This window comes from Salvelinus namaycush, unplaced genomic scaffold (genome assembly GCF_016432855.1).
Source record: "Salvelinus namaycush isolate Seneca unplaced genomic scaffold, SaNama_1.0 Scaffold234, whole genome shotgun sequence".
NCBI classification, from domain to species: Eukaryota; Metazoa; Chordata; class Actinopteri; order Salmoniformes; family Salmonidae; genus Salvelinus; species Salvelinus namaycush.
Window position 1 is genome coordinate 149,541 of NW_024059164.1, and position 25,703 is coordinate 175,243.

Genomic DNA, 25,703 nt, shown 5'->3' on the forward strand with positions numbered 1-25,703 from the left:
ATCAGCCAGGAAGCATAGGAACTGAGAAGTGGTCTGTGGTCACCACCTGCAGAATCACTCCTTTATTGGGGGTGTCTTGCTAATTGCCTATAATTTCCACCTTTTGTCTATTCCATTTGCACAACAGCATGTGAAATTTAATGTCAATCAGTGTTGCTTCCTAAGTGGACAGTTTGATTTCACAGAAGTGTGATTTACTTGGAGTTACATTGTGTTGTTTAAGTGTTCCCTTTATTTTTTTGAGCAGTGTATATCAAACTATACATTACATTTGGAAAGTATTCAGATCCCTTGACTTTTCCCACATTTTGTTACGTTACAGCCTTGTTCTAAAATGGATTCAATTATTATTATTTTTTAAATCTCATCAACTACACACAATACCCCATAATGACATCACAATACCCCATAATGACAAAGCAAAAACAGTTTAAGATATTTTTGAAAATGTATAAAAACTGTAACCTGAAATATCACATTTACATAAGTATTCAGACACTTTACTCAGTACTTTGTTGAAGCACCTTTGGCAGCAATTACAGCCTTGAGTCTTGGGTATGATGCTACAAGCTTGGCACACATGTATTTGGGGAGTTTCTCCCATTCTTCTCTGCAGATCCTCTTAAACTCTGTCAGATTGGATGGGGAGTGTCACTGCACTGATATTTTCAGGTCTCCAGAGATGTTCGATCGGGTTCAACTCCGGGCTCTGGCTGGGCCACTCAGAGACTTGTCCTGAAGCAACTCCTGCGTTGTCTTAGCTGTGTGCTTAGGGTTGTTGTCCTGTTGGAAGGTGAACCTTCGACCCAGTCTGATGTCCTGAGCTCTATGGAGCAGGTTTTCATCAATGATCTCTCTTTACTTTGTTCCGTTCATCTTACCCTCGATCCTGACTAGTCTCCCAGTTCCTGCCGCTGAAAAACATCCCAATAGCATAATACGGCCACCACCATGCTTCACCGTAGGGATGGTGCCAGGTTTCCTCCAGACGTGACGCTTGGCATTCAGGCCAAAGAGTTCAATCTTGGTTTCATCAGACCAGAGAGTCTTGTTTCTCATGGTCTGAGAGTCTTTAGGTGCCTTTTGGCAAACTCCAAGCGGGCTGTCATGTGCCTTTTACTGAGGAGTGGCTTCCTTTTGGCCACTCTACCATAAAGGCCTGATTGGTGGAGTGCTGCAGAGATGGTTGTCCTTCTGGAAGGTTTTCCTGGTCACCTCCCTGACCAAGGCCCTTCTCCCCCGATTGCTCAGTTTGGCCGGGCGGCCAGCTCTAGGAAGAGTCTTGGTGGTTCCAAACTTCTTCCATTTAAGAATGATGGAGGCCACTGTGTTCTTGGGGACCTTCAATGCTGCAGAAATGTTTTGGTACCCTTCCCCAGATCTGTGACTTGACACAATCCTGTCTCGGAGCTCTACGGACAATTCCTTCGACATCATGGCTTTGTTTTTGCTCTGACATGCACTGTCAACTGTGGGACCTTATATAGACAGGTGTGTGCCTTTCCAAATCATGTCCAATCAATTGAATTTACCCCAGGTGGACTCCAATCAAGTTGTAGAAACATCTCAGGGATGATCAGTGGAAACAGTAATGCACCAGCTCAATTTCAAGTCTCATAGCAAAGGGTCTGAATACTTAAGGAAGGAGGTTTTCCATTGGTGTAAAGTACTTAAGTAAAAAATACTAGAAAGTTAATCTTAAGTAGTTTTCTTGGGTATTTGTACTTTACTTTACTATTCATATTTTGGAAAACTTTTACTTCACTACATTCCTTAAAGAAAATAATGTACTTTTTACTCCATACATTTTCCCTGTCACCCAACAGTACTTGTAACATTTTGAAGGCTTAGCAGGACAGGAAAAATGTCTAATTCACCCACTTATCAAGAGAACCCTGGTCATCCCTACTGCCTCTGATCTGGCGGACTCACTAAACACACTGGCTTCATTTGTAAATGATCTTTGACAATAGGGGGATGCCTCTGGCTATCCGTAAATACATTAATTTTTTTTAACTAGAAAATGTAGTGGTCTGGTTTGCTTTAATATATGGAATTGGAAATTATGTATACTTGTACTTTTGATACTTAACTACATTATCAATTACATTTTCTTTTGATACTTAAGTATATTTAAAAACATATACTTTTAGACTTTTACTTAAGTAGGATTTTACTGGGTGACTTTTACTTGAGTCATTTCCTATTAAGGCGTAACTACTTTTACTAAAGTATGACATTTGGCTATTTCTATTTTTTTTTATTCGCAATAATTTCTAAAACCCTGTTTTTGCTTCGTCATTATGGGGTATTGTGATGTCATTATGGGGTATTGTGATGTCATTATGGGGTATTGTGATGTCATTATGGGGTATTGTGTGTAGATTGATGAGGGGGGAAAAACAATTGAATCCATTTTGGAATAAGGCTGTAACATAACAAAATGTGGGAAAAGTCAAGGTCTGAATGTTTTTTATTTTTCTTTATTTGTACTATTTTCTACATTGTAGAATAATAGTGAAGACAACAAAACTATGAAATAACACACATGGAATCATGTAGGAACCAAAAAAGTGTTAAACAAATCTAAATATATTTTAAATTTGAGATTTTCCGAAGTAGCCACAGTTGCCTCGATGACAACTGTGCACATAGTTTTTATGTCTTCACTATTATTCACTTGAATGAGTATGTGTGTCCAAATTTTTGACTGGCACTGTATATTTCTTTTGAAATGCCGTTTTTCACAACAGTTTTTTTGTGAGAGACCTCTGTATGTAGCCTGAGTCTGTTTGTGCTATCATTCTACTCATTGCCACCCTTTTGTGATACCATGTTTGGAGTACACGGAGAGGAATCTTAGCACAAAATAGGTTCTGGATTCCAGGCTACTCTGTACATGCATATTAGCAAATGAATCACACAGCACTTTAAATACAATATAGGTCTGTTTCTCTGGTACTGAACAGAGAAATGCAGGAGAATTTGACCGAGGGAGAGGCCCTATCCATCATGTCTGACCCCAAGACGGAGCTCCCTGCTGGGCTACTGGGGCTGGAGATACCCCCTGAGGTCCGGTGTGCGCTGCAGGTAAACAACCACACCTTGTTGATATAAAATATTACTAAATCATTTATATATTTGACATAAAATATAGAATTGAACTGTTTGACATTTACATATAGAATTTAGCCTCAGGTAAATCTATAGACATTTGTTTGACATATTACAGTTTTGTGTGTTTTCTTTCAAGCTCTTTATTCAAGTAATTGTATATATAGATGTGTATACAAATATATATATATATATGTAGGGTTGCAAAATTCCGGGAACTTTAAATAAATTCCCTGTTTTTCCAGAAATCCTGGTTTAGAGGGTTCCAGGTTTCCTGCTTGTTCCCTCCTGATTCCGGGAATTTGGGAAAACCAGGGAATTTATTCAAAGTTCTTGGAACCCTTGGTTATAATAGTTGGTTATAATAGTTGGTTATAATAGTTGGTTATAATAGTTGGTTATGATGTTGGTTATAAACCTGGTTATAATAGTTGGTTATAATAGTTGGTTATGATGTTGGTTATAATAGTTGGTTATAGACCTGGTTATAATAGTTGGTTATGATGTTGGTTATAATAGTTGGTTATAATAGTTGGTTATAATAGTTGGTTATAGACCTGGTTATAATAGTTGGTTATAGACCTGGTTATAATAGTTGGTTATAAACCTGGTTATAATAGTTGGTTATAGACCTGGTTATAATAGTTGGTTATGATGTTGGTTATAATAGTTGGTTATAGACCTGGTTATAGACCTGGTTATAATAGTTGGTTATGATGTTGGTTATAATAGTTGGTTGTAGACCTGGTTATAGACCTGGTTATAGACCTGGTTATAGTCCTGGTTATAGACCTGGTTATAGACCTGGTTATAGACCTGGTTATAGACCTGGTTATAATAGTTGGTTATAATAGTTGGTTATAATAGTTGGTTATAGACCTGGTTATAATAGTTGGTTATAGACCTGGTTATAGACCTGGTTATAATAGTTGGTTATAGACCTGGTTACAATAGTTGGTTATAATAGTTGGTTATAGACCTGGTTATAGACCTGGTTATAATAGTTGGTTATAGACCTGGTTATAATAGTTGGTTATAGACATGGTTATAGACCTGGTTATAATAGTTGGTTATAGACCTGGTTATAATAGTTGGTTATAGACCTGGTTATAATAGTTGGTTATAATAGTTGGTTATAATAGTTGGTTATAATAGTTGGTTATAGACCTGGTTATAATAGTTGGTTATAGACCTGGTTGTAGACCTGGTTATAGACCTGGTTATAATAGTTGGTTATAGACCTGGTTGTAGACCTGGTTATAGACCTGGTTATAATAGCTGGTTATAGACCTGGTTATAGACCTGGTTGTAGACCTGGTTGTAGACCTGGTTGTAGACCTGGTTGTAGACCTGGTTGTAGACCTGGTTGTAGACCTGGTTATAATAGTTGGTTATAGACCTGGTTATAGACCTGGTTATAGACCTGGTTATAATAGCTGGTTATAGACCTGGTTATAGACCTGGTTGTAGACCTGGTTGTAGACCTGGTTGTAGACCTGGTTATAATAGTTGGTTATAGACCTGGTTATAGACCTGGTTATAGTCCAATTTGAAGAAGACCACTTCAATTATTTTCCGTTGTCATTTCCAGGTCACATACATATTTCGGACTCTTTTTTTATTATTTTTATTTTTATTTACAAATTATAGATATTTACCAATTTTTTAAAAAATGTGTTAACCCACATCACTGTGTCTCCACCCCAGGCGACCAATCTCATTTCTAGCTCAACTGCTGCAAAAACAGTGATGTGGGGAGACACCAAACCTCAAGATACTGGGTACCTGTCCTCCGTTCCTCCAGTGCCCAACGCACCAGTCATCCCGAAGACCGTCGACTATGGACATGGACATGGTAGGGAGAGAAACATGGAAATAGGAAGCAGGGTTGGGGTCATTTCCTGTTCCAATTCCATTCAATTCAGAAAGTAATCTAAATTCCTGTTCCAATTCCATTCAATTCAGAAAGTAATCTAAATTCCTGTTCCAATTCCATTCAATTCAGAAAGTAATCTAAATTCCTGTTCCAATTCCATTCAATTCAGAAAGTAATCTAAATTCCTGTTCCAATTCCATTCAATTCAGAAAGTAATCTAAATTCCTGTTCCAATTCCAAATGTCCTTTATCGAAAAGCATTTAAAGAGAATTAGAATGCGTATTGGAATTTGTTTAGGAATTGGCACTTCCTTAATAATTGACTGATGTTAAAATGGAATTGCTTCTGTAAAAATATATAAAGGGTGCTCATTGGAAACATAGAGAGATAACACAGGAAGTTGTGGCTTGTATCTTTAAAAACTATAGGCCTGGAAGGTTTTAAATGAAGTGGTTGTTCTGCTTCAGAAACAAGTTTCAGTTTATTTTTCTATTATATTTTACAAATCAAATCAAATGTATTTGTCTCATACACACGGTTAGCAGATGTTAATGCGAGTGTAGCGAAATGCTTGTGCTTCTAGTTGCGACCATGCAGTAATATCTAACAAGTAATCTAACCTAACAATTTCACAACAACTAGCCTTATACACACACCTTAATTTAACTAGGCAAGTCAGTTAAGAACAAATTCTTATTTACAATGACGGCCTTGGAACAGTGGGGTTAACTGCCTTGTTCAGGGGCAGAACCACAGATTTTTACAGATTGTCAGCTCGGAGATTCGATCTTGCAACCTTCCGGTTACTAGTCCAACGCTCTAACCACTAGACTACCTGCCGCTCCAGGTACCTGTAGGTTGTGCGTGTGTGTGTTTTCCCTCCCCAAGACATTGACCCCCACATTTCCATGTTGCTATCCAGACCTGGGTGCTGCCACGGTGGAGCGAATCTCTTACGGTGAGAGGATTGTGTTGAGGCCTGATCCCTTACCTGACAGAGAGAGGAGCTATGAAAAAGGTGACTATTTATTTTTGGATGGTGATCGTTTTGAGACTTGCTAGCATTGGTTTTTGCAGGTAGCAGCTAATTCTGTATGTCGCTTTGGATAAAAGCGCCTGCTAAATGGCATCGATTATAACCTCCTTAACCCCCTGTAGAACTGCTGGGCCCCCTGAGAGAGAGGGACCCCTACCACAGAGACATGTACTACGACAGACGACCTGTAGATCCCTACATGGAGCGCAGGGAGTACAGCAGAGAGAGGGAGATGTACAGAGACAAAGCTCCCATGGACTTTGAAAGAGAACGATACGAGAGGGAGCGCTATCCGCCTCGAGATGACAGGTATACCTGGTTACGTTTAGTGGAGATTTTAAACTAGATGATTGAATAATACACGATATTGCTATGGGTTTAACGACGGCCACAGTGAACGCTACTGTGTGTGTGTGTGTGTGTGTGTGTGTGTGTGTGTGTGTGTGTGTGTGTGTGTGTGTGTGTGTGTGTGTGTGTGTGTGTGTGTGTGTGTGTGTGTGTGTGTGTGTGTGTGTGTGTGTGTGTGTGTGTGTGTGTGTGTGTGTGTGTGAAATAACTACAAGCTCCACTAATGAATTTGTCTTGTGTTCTTGTTAATGCTATCAGTCTTATCAATCAAATCTATTTCTAAAGCACTTTTTACCTCAGCAGTTAGAGTGCTTTTACAGAACTATGTGACAATGCTGTGTACAACTACCAAGAGGCAGTACGTGTATAACATCTTGTTTTTGGCAGTACGTGTATAACATCTTGTTTTTGTCTTCTGGTCTTGCTGCTTCAAGCAAAAACTTCATGGATATTGATGAAAGGTATTATATCACCCTGTGTTACTGTGACTAGTCTGGCTGGTATTATATCACCCTGTGTTACTGTGACTAGTCTGGCTGGTATTATATCACCCTGTGTTACTGTGACTAGTCTGGCTGGTATTATATCACCCTGTGTCTAGTCTGGCTGGTATTATATCACCCTGTGTTACTGTGACTAGTCTGGCTGGTATTATATCACCCTGTGTTACTGTGACTAGTCTGGCTGGTATTATATCACCCTGTGTTACTGTGACTAGTCTGGCTGGTATTATATCACCCTGTGTTACTGTGACTAGTCTGGCTGGTATTATATCACCCTGTGTTACTGTGACTAGTCTGGCTGGTATTATATCACCCTGTGTCTAGTCTGGCTGGTATTATATCACCCTGTGTTACTGTGACTAGTCTGGCTGGTATTATATCACCCTGTGACTAGTCTGGCTGGTACTATATCACCCTGTGTTACTGTGACTAGTCTGGCTGGTATTATATCACCCTGTGTTACTGTGACTAGTCTGGCTGGTATTATATCACCCTGTGTTACTGTGACTAGTCTGGCTGGTATTATATCACCCTGTGTTACTGTGACTAGTCTGGCTGGTATTATATCACCCTGTGTTACTGTGACTAGTCTGGCTGGTATTATATCACCCTGTGACTAGTCTGGCTGGTATTATATCACCCTGTGTTACTGTGACTAGTCTGGCTGGTATTATATCACCCTGTGTTACTGTGACTAGTCTGGCTGGTATTATATCACCCTGTGTTACTGTGACTAGTCCGGCTGGTATTATATCACCCTGTGTTACTGTGACTAGTCTGGCTGGTATTATATCACCCTGTGTTACTGTGACTAGTCTGGCTGGTATTATATCACCCTGTGTTACTGTGTCTAGTCTGGCTGGTATTATATCACCCTGTGTTACTGTGACTAGTCTGGCTGGTATTATATCACCCTGTGTTACTGTGACTAGTCTGGCTGGTATTATATCACCCTGTGTTACTGTGACTAGTCTGGCTGGTATTATATCACCCTGTGTTACTGTGACTAGTCTGGCTGGTATTATATCACCCTGTGTCTAGTCTGGCTGGTATTATATCACCCTGTGTTACTGTGACTAGTCTGGCTGGTATTATATCACCCTGTGTCTAGTCTGGCTGGTATTATATCACCCTGTGTTACTGTGACTAGTCTGGCTGGTATTATATCACCCTGTGTCTAGTCTGGCTGGTATTATATCACCCTGTGTTACTGTGACTAGTCTGGCTGGTATTATATCACCCTGTGTTACTGTGACTAGTCTGGCTGGTATTATATCACCCTGTGTCTAGTCTGGCTGGTATTATATCACCCTGTGTTACTGTGACTAGTCTGGCTGGTATTATATCACCCTGTGTTACTGTGACTAGTCTGGCTGGTATTATATCACCCTGTGTTACTGTGACTAGTCTGGCTGGTATTATATCACCCTGTGTCTAGTCTGGCTGGTATTATATCACCCTGTGACTAGTCTGGCTGGTATTATATCACCCTGTGTTACTGTGACTAGTCCAGCTGGTTGTTGTGGCCTTGTGAATGCTGCCTGCTCCGGGGCCTGCGTGTTCACAAAGCATCTACGAGTTACGAGTGCTGATCTGGGATCAGGTCCTCCTTGTCCATATTATCATATTCATTATGATCGAAAAGGCGAATCTGATCCAAGATCAGCACCCCCATTTTTTTTAAACTATTTTGTAACTAGGGGTCCAGATATGCAGTGTTCTGTAACTAGGGGTCCAGATATGCGGTGTTCTGTAACTAGGGGTCCAGATATGCAGTGTTCTGTAACTAGGGGTCCAGATATGCGGTGTTCTGTAACTAGGGGTCCAGATATGCAGTGTTCTGTAACTAGGGGTCCAGATATGCGGTGTTCTGTAACTAGGGGTCCAGATATGCAGTGTTCTGTAACTAGGGGTCCAGGTGTTCTGAGGGGTTTTCATCGTGTGTCTCTCTCTCTCTCTCTCCAGACAACCCCCAGGCCATCCTCGCCCCGGCCCCCCACCTCCTCGCCCGGGCTACAGGGACAGAGACATGAGGGAGAGGGAGGGCAACCGGACCAGTAGAGACAGAGAGGATCCTTATGGAAGGCCTGGGGGTTATGACAGACCTCCGTTCGAGCGCGGGCCTGAACGTGGGCCTGAGCGCTACAACCATGGTGACGAACGTGGGCCTGAACGCTACAACCACGGTGCCTCAACATATGGTAAGACATGCTATGTACTGCAGTCTCTTAACAAACATATGGTGAGACATGCTATGTACTGCAGTCTCTAACAAACATATGGTAAGACATGCTATGCACTGCAGTCTCTAACAAACATATGGTGAGACATGCTATGTACTGCAGTCTCTAACAAACATATGGTAAGACATGCTATGCACTGCAGTCTCTAACAAACATATGGTGAGACATGCTATGTACTGCAGTCTCTTAACAAACATATGGTGAGACATGCTATGTGTACTGTAGTCTCTAACAGACATGGTGAGACATGCTATGTACTGCAGTCTCTTAACAAACATATGGTAAGACATGCTATGTACTGCAGTCTCTAACAAACACATGGTGAAGACATGCTATGTACTGCAGTCTCTAACAAACATATGGTGAGACATGCTATGTACTGCAGTCTCTTAACAAACATATGGTGAGACATGCTATGTACTGCAGTCTCTTAACAAACATATGGTGAGACATGCTATGTGCTGCAGTCTCTAACAGACATACACTACCTTTCAAAAGTTTGGGGTCACTTATAAATGTCCTTGTTTTTGAAAGAAAAGCACATTTTTGGTCCATTAAAATAACATCAAATTGAACAGAAATACAGTGTTGACATTGTTAATGTTGTAAATGACTGTTGTAGCTGGAAACGGATGATTTTTAATGGAATATCTACATAGGCGTACAGAGGCCCATTATCAGCAACCATCACTCCTGTGTTCCAATGGCATGTTGTGTTAGCTAATCCAAGTTTATCATTTTAAAAGGCTAATTGATCATTAGAAAACCCTTTTGCAATTATGTTAGCACAGCTGAAAACTGTTGTTCTGATTAAAGAAGCAATAAAACTGGCCTTCTTTAGACTAGTTGAGTATCTGGAGCATCAGCATTTGTGGGATCGATTACAGACTCAAAATGGTTAGAAACCAAAGCACTTTCTTCTGAAACTCGTCATTCTATTCTTGTTCTGAGAAATGAAGGCTATTCCATGTGAGAAATTGCCAAGAAACTGAAGATCTGGTACAACGTTGTGTACTACTCTCTTCACAGAACAGCATAAAATGGCCCTAACCAGAATAAAAAGAGGAGTGGGTGGCCCCGGTGCACAACTGAGCAAGAGGACAAGTACATTAGTGTCTAGTTTGAGAAACAGACACTTCACAAGTCCTCAACTGGCAGCTTCATTAAATAGTACCCGCAAAACATTGCCTTGATGACATCTTTGCACACTCTTGGCATTCTCTCAACCAGCTTCACCTGGAATACTTTTCCAACAGTCTCGAAGGAGTTCCCACATATGCTGAGCACTTGTTGGCTGCTTTTCCTTCACTCTGCAGTCCAACTCATCCAAACCATCTCAATTTGGTTGATGCAGCACTCCATCACTCTCCTTCTTGGTCAAATAGCCCTTACACAGCCTGGAGGTGTGTTGAGTCATTGTCCTGTTGAAAAACAAATGATACTCTCACTAAGCCCAAACCAGATGGGATGGCGTATCTCTGCAGAACACTGTGGTAGCCATGCTAGTTAAGTGTGCTTTGAATTCTAAATAAATCACAGTGTCACCAGCAAAGCACCCCCAAACCATCACACCTCCTCCTCCATGCTTCACGGTGGGAACCACACATGCGGAGATCATCCGTTCATCTACTCTGCGTCTCATAAAGACACAGCGGTTAGAACCAAAAATCTCCAATTTGGACTCCAGACCAAAGGACAGATTTCCACAGGTCTAATGTCCATTGCTCGTGTTTCTTGGCCCAAGGAAGTCTCTTCTTATTATTGGTGTCCTTTAGTAGTGGTTTCTTTGCAACAATTCGACCATGAAGGCCTGATTCACACAGTCTCCTCTGAACTGTTGATGTGTCTGTTACTTATTTGGGCTGCAATTTCTGAGACTGTGCACCAGAGGTAACTCTGGGTCTTCCATTCCTGTGGCGGTCCACATGAGAGCCAGTTTCATCATAGAGCTTGATGGTTTTTGCGACTGCTCTTAAAGAAACTTTCAAAGTTCTTGAATTGACTGCCCTTCATGTCTTAAAGTAATGATGGACTGTCGTTTCTCTTTGCTTATTTGAGCTGTTCTTGCCATAATATGGACTTGGTCTTTTATCAAATAATATCAAATATCAAATAGGGCTATCTTCTGTATACCACCCCTATTTTGTCACACCACAACTGATTGGCTCAAACACATTAAGAAGTAAAGAAATTCCATAAATCAACTTTTAAGAAGTCAAACCTGTTAATTGAAATGCATTCCAGGTGACTACCTCATGAAGCTGGTTGAGAGAATGCCAACTGTGTGCAAAGCTGTCATCAAGGCACAGGGTGGCTACTTTGAAGAATCTCAAATATAAAATATTTTGATTTGTTTTACACTTTTTTTGGTTACTACATGATTCCATATGTGTTATTTCATAGTTTTGATGTCTTCACTATTATTCTACAATGTAGAATATCGTACAAATAAAGAAAAACCCTTGAATGAGTAGGTGTTCTAAAACTTTTGACCGGTAGTGTACATTTCCCGAAAAACACGTTGGTTTTAACAATCAAAATGGTGTTTGTGAAGGCAACTTCCATTGTCCTACTAATTTTCAGTTTTCTTGTCTTTTCATGCCTCTTGGTTATAAAGTAAAATTGCGACAGGCTTCTCTTTTTGCTTTGCACTGACTGTCCTGTCTTGTGGTCTAGGTGAACGGAGGAGTTACCCAGAGGAGAGAGGAGGAGGAGGCCCCACGTCGTCCCACCCTCCTCCCCCACCGACTGCTCCTCCTTCCAGAATGGAGAAGAAACCGGAGACCAAGAACGTGGAGGATCTTCTCAAACTGCCAGGCCGAGACACTCGTCCAGAAAGGGTGCAAATAAATGACTTCTCGCTCACTCTCAATCATCTTACTCTTCATTCACTTACTTCTTCATTCACTTCAATACAACTTTAAATACAGTACTTCCTCATTCACTTCAATACAACTTTAAATACAGTACTTCCTCATTCACTTCAATACAACTTTGAATACAGTACTTCCTCATTCACTTCAATACAACTTTGAATACAGTACTTCCGCATTCACTTCAATACAACTTTGAATACAGTACTTCCTCATTCACTTCAATACAACTTTAAATACAGTACTTCCTCATTCTCTTCAATACAACTTTAAATACAGTACTTCCTCATTCTCTTCAATACAACTTTAAATACAGTACTTCATTCACTTCAATACAACTTTAAATACAGTACTTCCTCATTCACTTCAATACAACTTTAAATACAGTACTTCCTCATTCACTTCAATACAACTTTAAATACAGTACTTCATTCACTTCAATACAACTTTAAATACTGTACTTCCTCATTCACTTCAATACAACTTTAAATACAGTACTTCCTCATTCACTTCAATACAACTTTAAATACAGTACTTCCTCATTCTCTTCAATACAACTGTAAATACAGTACTTCCCCATTCTCTTCAATACAACTGTAAATACAGTACTTCCTCATTCACTTCAATACAACTTTAAATACAGTACTTCCTCATTCACTTCAATACAACTTTAAATACAGTACTTCCTCATTCACTTCAATACAACTTTAAATACAGTACTTCCTCATTCACTTCAATACAACTTTAAATACAGTACTTCCTCATTCACTTCAATACAACTTTAAATACAGTACTTCCTCATTCACTTCAATACAACTTTGAATACAGTACTTCCTCATTCACTTCAATACAACTTTAAATACAGTACTTCCTCATTCACTTCAATACAACTTTAAATACTGTACTTCCTCATTCACTTCAATACAACTTTATTTATCCCTCTCAGGGACAATTAAGAAATGCGTTGCCAGGATAATAACATCCTCAACCTGTAGGCCAATACAAGTACAACAAGAGGACACAGATCTCATATCCCCAGATAGGTGTCTAGTGTATGAGTGAGTTCCATAATCTCTGATGTTTCTCAGATCGTCATCATAATGAGAGGCCTACCAGGAAGTGGAAAAAGCCATGTGGCCAAGCTGATACGGGTGAGTAGAACCTAAAGTTACCATCGTCCTACGTGGCTGTTCTGTTGTGGTAATAATAACTTGTCTGGGATTAAATGTTCTTTCCTGTCGTGCGTTTCCTGTTTTCCCAGATATAATAATATATTATAGATATCCCAGAGTTCTTTCACAACGGTCAAATACCTAGCCTCGTTCCACCATCCTGATCTCGAGCGCTACGAGAGAGCGACGGGTCAGGATGGTGGATCAGGTTAACCTAAATACCTGCAACACTCGTCCTAAACACACGCTGCTATCCATTTCTACCTGCAACACTCGTAGTCGTCGTCTTCCCTGAAACTTCTCGAGCGCTGCCTTCTCTCGCTGAAATACCTTGTCGTTACTAACTCTGACTTTTCTGCTAGCAGCTTTATTGAGGACGTTTTGTTTACTGTGACTGTGATAGGTGGTTGTCTCGTCTAACTACCTTTTTTTTTTTTAAGATGAGTACACTGTTAACTGTAAGTGGCTGTGGATAAGAGCGTCTGCTACCTGACTAAAACGTTACATGTTGTTGTGTGGGTTAAGGACAAGGAGGTGGAGTGTGGAGGGGCTCCACCCAGAGTGCTGGGCTTAGACGACTACTTCATGACGGAGGTGGAGAAGGTGGAGAAGGACCCAGAAACAGGGAAACGGGTCAAACTCAAGGTGTGTCCTTCTGTTTGCTCTCTGACTGACTAAAACCTCTGTGTTCCTGCTTTATGTGGAGCAATGAGGCTTTCTACAAGAGATCAGTTTAGTCAAATACTATCTCTCTGTAGGAGATGACTGTAGGCCTTAAGAAAACGTACCCATGTGTAACATGGTGTCTCACTGGAGCTATTGTAGTACATGAAGCAAATGGCCCCATTTAGGCTGTTGTTTTCATTAAGCAATAACGCACCGAGGGGGTTTGTGATATATGGCCAATATACCACGGCTAAGGGCTGTTCTTATGCGCAACGGGGAGTGCCTGGACACAGCCCTTAGCCGTGGTATATTGGCCTTAAATCTCAAACACCCGAGGTGTCTTATTGCGGTTTATAAACTGGTTACCAACGTAATTAGAGCAGTAAAAATAAATGTTTTGTCATACCCGTGCTATACGGTGTGATATACCACAGCTTTCAGCCAATCGGCATTCAGGGCTCGAACCACCCAGTTTATAATTTAATATTTGAACACACATTTATTTTGTATTTTATTATCAATTCATAAATTGTTTTTATTTTTGTCAGTGTCTGGAATACGAGTATGAAGCCGAGATGGAAGACACGTACAGGAACAGTATGCTAAAAACATTCCGGAAGACCCTCGACGACGGCTTCTTCCCCTTCCTCATCATCGACGCTATTAATGACAGGGTTAAATACTTTGATCAGTTCTGGAGTGCTGCCAAGACTAAAGGCTTCGAGGTGAGTTAACGTTTTCATATCTTGAAAATATCAAAAATGCAGATAGACAATGACGATACTACGTTCCTTAGTCCATACTAGCTTACCATTTTAGAATTCATGCCCAATAAATGACTTAATTCGAAGTTGTATGCTAGTGTGAAGATTCAAACTGAATTTAAAAATCTATACATTCCTGATGGGGCCTATATTACGTGTCAACGTGTCAATGTATTTTTATGCCAGGTGTACTTGGCTGAGATCACTGCAGACAATCAGACTTGTGCTAAAAGAAATGCCCACGGACGGAAGATTAAGGACATTCAAAAGGTACCGTACTGAGTGTCCTCGCGTCCACAACCGCAGAGCTCTCATACATTTTAATGGCATCAGGGGGTCATATTTATCAAGGCATTGATAATGACAGTGATAGACCATAAAAGTATTTTGTCTATTTATTTTCTGGTGTTTCTGTATAGTATTTTTTATTTATTTAGAGTAATTAATGGCAATATATTGTGTTTTATTCCCTGTTCTGTTTTATATTTCTGTTTTCTGTCCGTCTAGATGTCCAGTAACTGGGAGTCGTCTCCACGTCACATGGTGCGTCTGGATGTCCGTTCCCTGCTTCAGGACGCTGATATTGAGGAGGTATATAGTACGGGAACATTTCACAATATGTTGACATCTTGGTTTTTATACCAGTTTTAGGGGCTTTAAAGGTGCTACACGTAGGATTTGTTTGAGTATCGGCAGTAATGGTGAAATCAGTGTTTCACAGTATTTCTTACCCGTCAGTGGTGTGATTGGCTGGGATATTTGCCTTTTTGATTTCTCCCGACCAGAGTGGTATTTGTTGTCAAAATGAGAAAGCTGTTTTGACTTTGGCCGTGTTATCTAGTGGTAATCAGGTCAAGTGGCCAATGTAGAAATTGCTCCGTCATTTCCTGGTTGATAAAATTGTACAGTGTTTACTCAATTTCAGTTTGTGTGAAAACAACCACTGAATAGTGAAGAGGAATCATTGTACCAATCTAAATCACTGTCAAATATAATTTTCAATAACCAGAAATATTGTTTGTGGAGCTAGTGGACCAAAACAGAAAGTGTGTGGCTCAAGGGGGGCGGCAGGGTAACCTAGTGGTTAGAGCGTTGGGCTAGTAACCAATAGGTTGTAAATTCAAATCCCCGAGCTGACAAGGTACAAATCTGTCGTTCTGCTCCTGAACAAGGCAGTTAACCCACTGTTCCTAGGCCGTCATTGTAAATAAGAATTTGTTCCCAACTGACTTGCCTCGTTAAATTAAGGTAAAAAAAAATAAATGCTTAAGGCTCCACCTTGTTACGGGGAAATGGGATGCAAGGGGGAGATTTATTTTGGATTGCAGCCTAGTGCTGTTCAGATTCACCTAGCATCCACATAGGGGATCAATTCTATGCGTAGCACCTTTTTTTATTGACCGTTTTTATAATGGGTTCCTGTTATAAGAGTGAACCTTGTCCTCTCTTAAAGATGTAGTACCTGTTGGCACTATCCTCAATGATTTCCCCGTGTAGCCACTTGTGTGGTTGTAAAGTTTTTTTTTTTTTATGTTATTATAAAATATTATTCCACTTACCTAATGGCATTTTTTATTTTTTTTAATGTTTAATTCAATGGAAACATTTTGTGTTTTAAAGGTTGAGATGGAAGACTTAAATCCTGATGACGAGCCGCTGATGGAGCCCAAGAAGGAGGAGGAGGAGGAAGATATTAAGGTAGGATCCAGTCAGCATGCCTTTATATCTGTTATTAAGGTAGGATCCAGTCAGCAAGCCTTTATATCTGTTATTAAGGTAGGATCTAGTCAGCAAGCCTTTATATCTGTTATTAAGGTAGGACCCAGTCAGCAAGCCTTTATATCTGTTATTAAGGTAGGATCCAGTCAGCAAGCCTTTATATCTGTTATTAAGGTAGGATCCAGTCAGCAAGCCTTTATATCTGTTATTAAGGTAGGACCCAGTCAGCAAGCCTTTATATCTGTTATTAAGGTAGGATCCAGTCAGCAAGCCTTTATATCTGTTATTAAGGTAGGATCCAGTCAGCAAGCCTTTATATCTGTTATTAAGGTAGGACCCAGTCAGCAAGCCTTTATATCTGTTATTAAGGTAGGATCCAGTCAGCAAGCCTTTATATCTGTTATTAAGGTAGGATCCAGTCAGCAAGCCTTTATATCTGTTATTAAGGTAGGATCCAGTCAGCAAGCCTTTATATCTGTTATTAAGGTAGGACCCAGTCAGCAAGCCTTTATATCTGTTATTAAGGTAGGATCCAGTCAGCAAGCCTTTATATCTGTTATTAAGGTAGGATCCAGTCAGCAAGCCTTTATATCTGTTATTAAGGTAGGACCCAGTCAGCAAGCCTTTATATCTGTTATTAAGGTAGGATGCAGTCAGCAAGCCTTTATATCTGTTATTAAGGTAGGACCCAGTCAGCAAGCCTTTATATCTGTTATTAAGGTAGGATCCAGTCAGCAAGCCTTTATATCTGTTATTAAGGTAGGATCCAGTCAGCAAGCCTTTATATCTGTTATTAAGGTAGGATCCAGTCAGCAAGCCTTTATATCTGTTATTAAGGTAGGACCCAGTCAGCAAGCCTTTATATCTGTTATTAAGGTAGGACCCAGTCAGCAAGCCTTTATATCTGTTATTAAGGTAGGATGCAGTCAGCAAGCCTTTATATCTGTTATTAAGGTAGGATCCAGTCAGCATGCCTTTATATCTGTTATTAAGGTAGGATGCAGTCAGCAAGCCTTTATATCTGTTATTAAGGTAGGACCCAGTCAGCAAGCCTTTATATCTGTTATTAAGGTAGGACCCAGTCAGCAAGCCTTTATATCTGTTATTAAGGTAGGATCCAGTCAGCAAGCCTTTATATCTGTTATTAAGGTAGGATCCAGTCAGCAAGCCTTTATATCTGTTATTAAGGTAGGACCTAGTCAGCAAGCCTTTATATCTGTTATTAAGGTAGGATCCAGTCAGCAAGCCTTTATATCTGTTATTAAGGTAGGACCTAGTCAGCAAGCCTTTATATCTGTTATTAAGGTAGGATCCAGTCAGCAAGCCTTTATATCTGTTATTAAGGTAGGATCCAGTCAGCAAGCCTTTATATCTGTTATTAAGGTAGGACCCAGTCAGCAAGCCTTTATATCTGTTATTGTTCTTAAAGACATCTACTGATCCCTCATATCCACTAGAGCAGGACTCTCCAACCCTGTTCCTGGAGAGCTTACCCTCCTGTAGGTTTTCACATCTTATCAACCAGCTAATTATTAGAATCTGGTATGCCAGGTGCGCTAGGACCGTAGGTCTCCAGGAACAGGGTTGGAGAAGGCCCTGCAGCAGGAACACATTGGACCATTTTGATATGGTGTCATGGCAGTGAGAAGGAATGCTAGGTTGCTTGCAGGTGCAGTGAGTGACTTGCTGACTAAAGCCCTTGGGCCAGTATTGCAGCTATAGCAGTAGCTGCAGTCAAAAATGTGATTTTTCTGTGTTTTTATATATATATTTCCACACTGAGGTTGGAATAATACTGACATTGTGAAAATTATAATCCATTTTTCGTGTAAGAGCTGTAAATTGTAGTTTGTTTCCATCCCACAGTCTTAGCCAAGTTCTTGCTAGTGATATTGGTCTTTGCTAAGAAGCTATATTTGTTTTTTTGTTGTTTGTTTTTTCAAATTTGAATTGAAAACAATCACAGTAAAGTACTTAATTGCTACCCAGAAATGATTTGCTATGGAGATAAAAACAATTAGACCTGATGTTTTTTTATTTCGGTCTTGTTTGGTCGATACTGTCCTCCGTTGTGCTGAGATTAATCAAATTGATCCAAAATATCTCATAGTATTAATGAGAACTTTATGAAGTTATAAACCCAAGTCAAATTTCCTATACAGGGGTATAAAATACAAGCGTACCAGAATGAGGAAGATCATGAGATTTGTCAATGTGATCAAAATTGAGGAAGTAGTGTGTGGGTCTAGTGGTTAGTTGACCTCGAGGGAGTAGTGTGTGGGGCCTGTGGTTTAGTGGTTAGTTGACCACACAACACGTTTTGTTCAGAGAATCCAACCCACAATCCTTCTGACTCGGGCCTTTCCTGTCTTCACTGTCCTATATGTTCAATAAAACACAAGGATACAGAAGAAGTGGTATTTCCCACATATATATATATATATATATATATATATATATATATATATGTAAAAAAAGATTACAAATAAATAAATGGAGAAAGCATTCATTTTGTCTTGGTAATGTGGATGCTTTTTAGGATGGTATACATAAGTGATATGAAATATTATATAATATTTTTTTTATTATTGTTAACTAAGCCTAAATTTGTTCTGGATTTCTTCTGTAATCAAACTCTACTTGAGTAAAACAAAATATGTTTCCATGGTGTTAGTTCCTTACTAGATGGTAAGTACAAGCGTAACGTTTTACAGTTAGGATGTGTTAATCACACACTTTCTATCTCAAATCCATGGGTATAGTTATTGTGGTGTAGTACATGGGAGAGCCGTGTAAAACGTTTTATTATGGTATGTAGGCCAAACTTTCACATTTTAATGACGATCTGTGTTCTTGCAGTTCCTCCTGATGCTTCTGTCATGAAACTGCACTTTGTGAAAATGACTACTTGTGATGTAGAAGTTGCCCTCTACAGCCGCGTTGCCCTCTGCAGCCGCGTTGCCCTCTACAGCCGCCCCTCTACAGCCGCCCCTCTACAGCCGCGTTGCCCTCTGCAGCCGCCCCTCTACAGCCGCGTTGCCCTCTGCAGCCGCGTTGCCCTCTACAGCCGCCCCTCTACAGCCGCCCCTCTACAGCCGCGTTGCCCTCTACAGCCGCGTTGCCCTCTACAGCCGCCCCTCTACAGCCGCGTTGCCCTCTACAGCCGCGTTGCCCTCTACAGCCGCCCCTCTACAGCCGCCCCTCTACAGCCGCCCCTCTACAGCCGCGTTGCCCTCTACAGCCGCGTTGCCCTCTACAGCCGCGTTGCCCTCTACAGCCGCCCCTCTACAGCCGCCCCTCTACAGCCGCGTTGCCCTCTACAGCCGCGTTGCCCTCTACAGCCGCGTTGCCCTCTACAGCCGCCCCTCTACAGCCGCGTTGCCCTCTGCAGCCGCGTTGCCCTCTACAGCCGCCCCTCTACAGCCGCCCCTCTACAGCCGCGTTGCCCTCTACAGCCGCGTTGCCCTCTACAGCCGCGTTGCCCTCTACAGCCGCGTTGCCCTCTACAGCCGCCCCTCTACAGCCGCCCCTCTACAGCCGCGTTGCCCTCTACAGCCGCCCCTCTACAGCCGCGTTGCCCTCTGCAGCCGCCCCTCTACAGCCGCGTTGCCCTCTACAGCCGCGTTGCCCTCTACAGCCGCCCCTCTACAGCCGCGTTGCCCTCTACAGCCGCCCCTCTACAGCCGCGTTGCCCTCTACAGCCGCCCCTCTACAGCCGCGTTGCCCTCTACAGCCGCGTTGCCCTCTACAGCCGCGTTGCCCTCTACAGCCGCCCCTCTACAGCCGCGTTGCCCTCAACTATATCTGACGTTCCTTTCCTTTTCTCACTGGAAATAATAGCCAGGTCAATTCGTAAAAATAATTACTGTTAATATTAAATTCCTCGTGACTCAAGTGACGGCTATGACATGTCTGACTTGGATCATCCAGTAGTTAACATGAATAGATCGATGTGGGTGTCGTAATGTTGATTTTCAATGTAATTAACAGATATGACTTGATACTGCCACAGTCATGTTTATAATAACAATTTGTCATTTCTACAAACAGCACCATATATATTGTGTTTTTCTCATGTATTTAGCAAAAAATATATAAATATTTTCGAGTGGTACCTAAGGAAGTAGATATACAAACATATTTTCCAAATATTTCCCGAATGGCTCGCCCGGTGAAGGAATGGTGACCTGTGTGGGGAAAAAAGGTTTTCCTATTGTTCTTATCAGGTTTTAACTCTCAAAATCACACTTTAAAAAAATAATAATTTACCGACAACATTTAAATGTTCTAAGTCCACAACAATGCTTAAACCACATCAGAGGGGTATCCTACGAAGCAGGTTTGAGGAGTTAGCGAGGTAACTATGGCCAACTCCGGATAACCGGTCATACAAAAGTGGGTCACCTTTTTTAGCCAAATTTCTATGGCGACGAATCTTTCAGAACTAACCTGCTCCTGTGCAGGCTAACTCCACTTACCCTGAATGAAAATGACTTGAGCCGTGAGTTGAGGACCAATGAAATCCGATTCCCTCCATCTCGCAAAGATTACATCTTCCCCTTCATTTGAGGAAGACTACTGATTTTTTTTTAAATATATTTATTAATCAAATGTTGTTTTTTGGTGTAAAATATACATATTTTTTAATATATATCACATTAAACATTTAGTAATAACAGAATGCATTTTAAACTTCACACACTGTAACGCTTTTGTATGACTTAATATACAAATTTGAGGGGAGTGGGGAAAGAGGTGCTTGTGCATTAATAAGCACTCCAAAGACGACGTGAACAATAAGCAGTGGTCTTGTCGTGCCTGGATAAGTGGGTATCCTCAAATTCCCCCCCCCCCCACAAAAAAAAAAATTCAACCAAGACATCAGACCAAACCTTTTCAATAACTGGTTTGTAAACCCGTTGTTGCCTTAGTTAGCATTTACTTGTAGATATCATAAGTTAAAACATCTTTCCTACCCTACTGGCTACCGATGTCATTCTACTGGCTCCGTGCGACAATCAGTTGAGAGCTGAGCGCTCTTTGCTACGTGATATTCGGCTGAAACAATCTTAATAAAAAATATAAACTGAACAAAAATATAAACGCAACAATTTCAAAGATTTTCTTTATTTTAGCTGACTAAACATTTCAATTCAGAAAGTAAACCAGAAAGTAAACCAAATTCCACATTTTCCTCAATGAAAAGCATTGGAGAATTGGAATGTCAGTGTTCTTCCTGAATTGGCTGGAATTGAAATAGTATTTACCGTAACCCTGCTGGAAGGTCTCAATTAACGGTCTACTTTCAGGAACAAGGTAACCTCGTACCCAGGCTAACTCCTCCATTAAGCTGTCTACTGTTTGGAATGAGCCTCTGATTCAAATATTTAGAAATTCAAAATCTGTTATTTCCCCCGCCCATTTAGTGCTGACAAAATGACCATGGCATGCTGAAAGGTGCTCTGACGGACAACAGTCTCCTAGTCCCTAACCTCTTCCACCAGTCGTCTCCCTCTGTCTGTATGCCGTAGCAGTTAGCCTAGGGGCGAGGTTACCTTGTTCCTAACAACAAAAAGCTAATGTGGCTCAGTTGGTAGGGCATGGTGCTTCCAACGCCAGGGTTGTGGGTTCGATTCCCACGTGGGACCAGTATGAAAATGTATCCACTCACTACTGTAGTGTCTCTGGATCAGAGTGTCTGTTAAATGACTCACTACTGTAGTGTCTCTGCATAAGAGAGTCTGTTAAATGACTCACTACTGTAGTGTCTCTGGATGAGAGAGTCTGTTAAATGACTCACTACTGTAGTGGCTCTGGATGAGAGAGTCTGTTAAATGACTCACTACTGTAGTGGCTCTGGATAAGAGAGTCTGTTAAATGACTCACTACTGTAGTGGCTCTGGATGAGAGAGTCTGTTAAATGACTCACTATATGGATTCGTATCTGAGGCTCTATTCCAAAGTGTTTTTGCAATTGCCGACATTTTGAAGAAGAAGAAGAAAAGTAGCACGTTAAAAAGTGTAAAAAGGCCAGTCACTTTTTTTTTACATTCCAATTTTTTTTAAAGGACGACCTAGATACATGGCATTTGACGTGATTTAACGACCTAAGAACTAAATATAAAAAACTTAAACTAATCACAACGGTACTGGTTCCATTGCGCGCACTATTAGCTTTGGTTGTGACAAATGTAAACTTTTAAACGATTAATGTATTTATTTAGTACATTTAGCTGCTTCATTATTATTGTTGGCTCTAGATTCCTGTTATTAAGGAAATGGCTATATCCACTACAGCTTCCTGTTATTAAGGAAATGGCTATATCCACTACAGCTTCCTGTTATTAAGGAAATGGCTATATCCACTACAGCTTCCTGTTATTAAGGAAATGGCTATATCCACTACAGCTTCCTGTTATTAAGGAAATGGCTATATCCACTACAGCTTCCTGTTATTAAGGAAATGGCTATATCCACTACAGCTTCCTGTTATTAAGGAAATGGCTATATCCACTACAGCTTCCTGTTATTAAGGAAATGGCTATATCCACTACAGCTTCCTGTTATTAAGGAAATGGCTATATCCACTACAGCTTCCTGTTATTAAGGAAATGGCTATATCCACTACAGCTTCCTGTTATTAAGGAAATGGCTATATCCACTACAGCTTCCTGTTATTAAGGAAATGGCTATATCCACTACAGCTTCCTGTGTTGGAAGCATACGGTTTGAGAGGTCAAACAACTAGCCTGATTTCAAGTTTTGACCCAGAACGTATTTCACGTTCTTCATTTATTTACCAAATACTGCAGAATCAAAGACGATTTAATGTCCAACTTGTGCACATCAGTGTTGTTTTGGGGGGGGGGGGGTTTAACTAATAGTTTAACTTCTTCTTCAGTAACTAGGCTGTATAATCTGTTTCGACTTGGTGTGGAACCACGATTAACACAAAGAAAGTGTTGATCAAATCTAGTTGTGCACTTGTAGTAGGATAGCTTGTCTATCAACTAGCTGTTTTCTGAAGTGTCTCAAAATGCTTTGATCATGGCTAACGCCAAAGGCAAATCTTCTCAACACGAGGTGTCATAATGACATCTGACATGTTTGCATGCCAACGTCTTTAAAAAATATTTTATATTGTCTCATGTCGTGTCATTCTTACGATTCTCCTGATTTGTACTGATATTGTTTGATTAACGTAACTATTTCAACGCCTTCTCCCCGTCACCAAAACCCATCTCTCTCGCTCTCACTCTCTGTCTCTCTCTCTCTGTCGCTCTCTCTCTGTCTCTCTCTGTCTGTCTCTCTCTCTGTCTCTCTCTCTCTGTCTCTCTCTGTCCCTCTCTCTGTCTCTCTCTCTCTCTCTGTCTCTCTCTCTGTCTCTCTCTCTCTCATATATTCACATCCTCCTCCTGACCCCTAGCTCCTTTACGCTCAGAGGCCTAACCCTTGCGGTGTCTTCTCTGTATAATTTAGGGTTACATTCCACAAAGCAAATGGGAGATGGACACTTCTGATGCCAAACTCGGTAGGTATTCCCTTTGTTTTCTGATATTACTAATGTACATGATGTTTACTAACAACTATGTGGTGAATGGAATGATTTCAAACACGTCTTTGATTCCATTTACAGTGCCTTCGGAAAGTATTCAGACCCCTTGACCATTTCCACATTTTGTTACGTTACAGCCTTATTCTAAAATGTATCAAATAGTTTTTCCCCCTCATCAATCTACCCCTCATCAATACCCCATAATGGCAAAGCAAAGATGGGTTTTTAGACATTTTTCCTAATTTATAAAAAACTTTTAAAAACTATGATATTTACATAAGTATTCAGACCCTTTACTCAGTACTTTGTTGAAGCACCTTTGGCAGCGATTACAGCCTCGAGTCTTCTTGGGTATGATGCTACAAGTTTGTCACGCCTGTATTTGCGGAGTTTCTCCCATTCTCCTCTCAAGCTCTGTCAGGTTGGATGGGGAGCGTCGTGGCACAGCTATTTTCAGGTCTCTGCAGAGATGTTCGATCGGGTTAAAGTCCAACTTTTGGCTGGGCCACTCAAGGGCATTCAGAGACTTGTCCCGAAGCCACTCCTGCGTGGTCTTGGCTGTGTGCTTAGGTTTGTTGTCCTGTTGGAAGGTGAACCTTCGCCCCAGTCTGAGGTCCTAAGCGCTCTGGAGCAGGTTTTCATCAAGCATCTCTCTGTACGTTGCTCTGTTCATTTTTGCCTTGATCCTGACTAGTCTCCCAGTCCCTGCCGCTGAAAAACATCCCCACAGCATGATGCTGCAACCACCATGCTTCACCGTAGGGATGGTGCCAGGTTTCTTCCAGATGTGGCGCTTGACATTCAGGCCAAAGAGTTCAATCTTTGTTTCATCAGACCAGAGAATCTTGTTTCTCATGGTCTGAGAGTCTTTAGGTGGCAAACTCCAAGCGGGCTGTCATGCCTTTCACTGAGGAGTGGCTTCCGTATGGCCACTCTACCATAAAGGCCTGATTGGTAGAGTACTGCAGAGATGGTTGTCCTTCTGGAAGGTTCTCTCATCTCCACAGAGTAACTAGAGCTCTGTCAGAGACCATCTTCTACTGTCCTCTCCTCCTTTGTCTGTCTGTCTTCTCTCATCAGTTTTCTGTTAAGAGCGCTAGAGTTTTGGATAATATGGCAAGCAACGGAAGAAGCTAGAGAGGGCATGAGGGAGGGGTAAAAGAAAGAAACAGAACAAGAGTTAGAGAATCAAGCATGATTTCTAGGACTGGATGTTGGCTTCGCTACAAACAGATGTTGCGTGTCATTTGGTTGTTAAGTAGGCAGCTAGCTAGTTAACAGCTTTGCCATCTCATGACCAGCTATTCTTAACTTTTTGGTCATAGGTTCACAATGTTTTATTTTTTTCTCAATTCTGAAATCTCTGGATGTTGTGGTTATATCTTTAACTAATATGTACATATATATGTATATACCATCAGGTTCTTGGTCACCCTGACCAAGGCCCTTCTCTCCCGATTGCTCAGTTCGGCACGGTGGAAAGTTGTAGGAAGAGTCTTGGTGGTTCCAAACTTCTTCCATTTAGGAATGATGGAGGCCACTATGTTCTTAAGGAAGTTTAATGCTGCAGTAATGTTTTGGTACCCTTCCCCGGATCTGTGCCTTGACAGAATTTTGTCTCTGAGCTCTACGGACAATTCCTTTGACTTAATTGCTTAGTTTTTGCTCTGACTTGCACTGTCAACTGGGGAACCTTAAATAGACAGGTGTGTGCCTTTCCAAATCATGTCCAATCCAATTGAATTTACCACAGGTGGACTCCGAATAAGTTGTAGAAACATCACAAGGATGATCAATGGAAACAGGATGCACCTGAGCTCAATTTCGAGTCTC

The 25,703-nt window shown here is 41.0% G+C and overlaps 1 protein-coding gene across 1 annotated transcript in view; it reads left to right on the forward strand.

Moving 5' to 3' along the window:
- ylpm1 (YLP motif containing 1) overlaps positions 1–25,703 on the forward strand; it is a 42,205-nt gene that overhangs the window by 10,848 nt on the left and 5,654 nt on the right. Inside the window, exons 7-20 of the mRNA XM_038984370.1 lie at positions 2,946–3,090; positions 4,822–4,969; positions 5,914–6,009; positions 6,150–6,336; positions 6,810–6,836; positions 8,844–9,079; positions 11,798–11,961; positions 13,083–13,145; positions 13,692–13,811; positions 14,381–14,557; positions 14,783–14,866; positions 15,104–15,187; positions 16,217–16,294; positions 23,795–23,846. Coding sequence (XP_038840298.1) covers positions 2,946–3,090; positions 4,822–4,969; positions 5,914–6,009; positions 6,150–6,336; positions 6,810–6,836; positions 8,844–9,079; positions 11,798–11,961; positions 13,083–13,145; positions 13,692–13,811; positions 14,381–14,557; positions 14,783–14,866; positions 15,104–15,187; positions 16,217–16,294; positions 23,795–23,846 — 1,661 coding nt within the window. The remainder of the gene's footprint in view (positions 1–2,945; positions 3,091–4,821; positions 4,970–5,913; positions 6,010–6,149; positions 6,337–6,809; positions 6,837–8,843; positions 9,080–11,797; positions 11,962–13,082; positions 13,146–13,691; positions 13,812–14,380; positions 14,558–14,782; positions 14,867–15,103; positions 15,188–16,216; positions 16,295–23,794; positions 23,847–25,703) is intronic.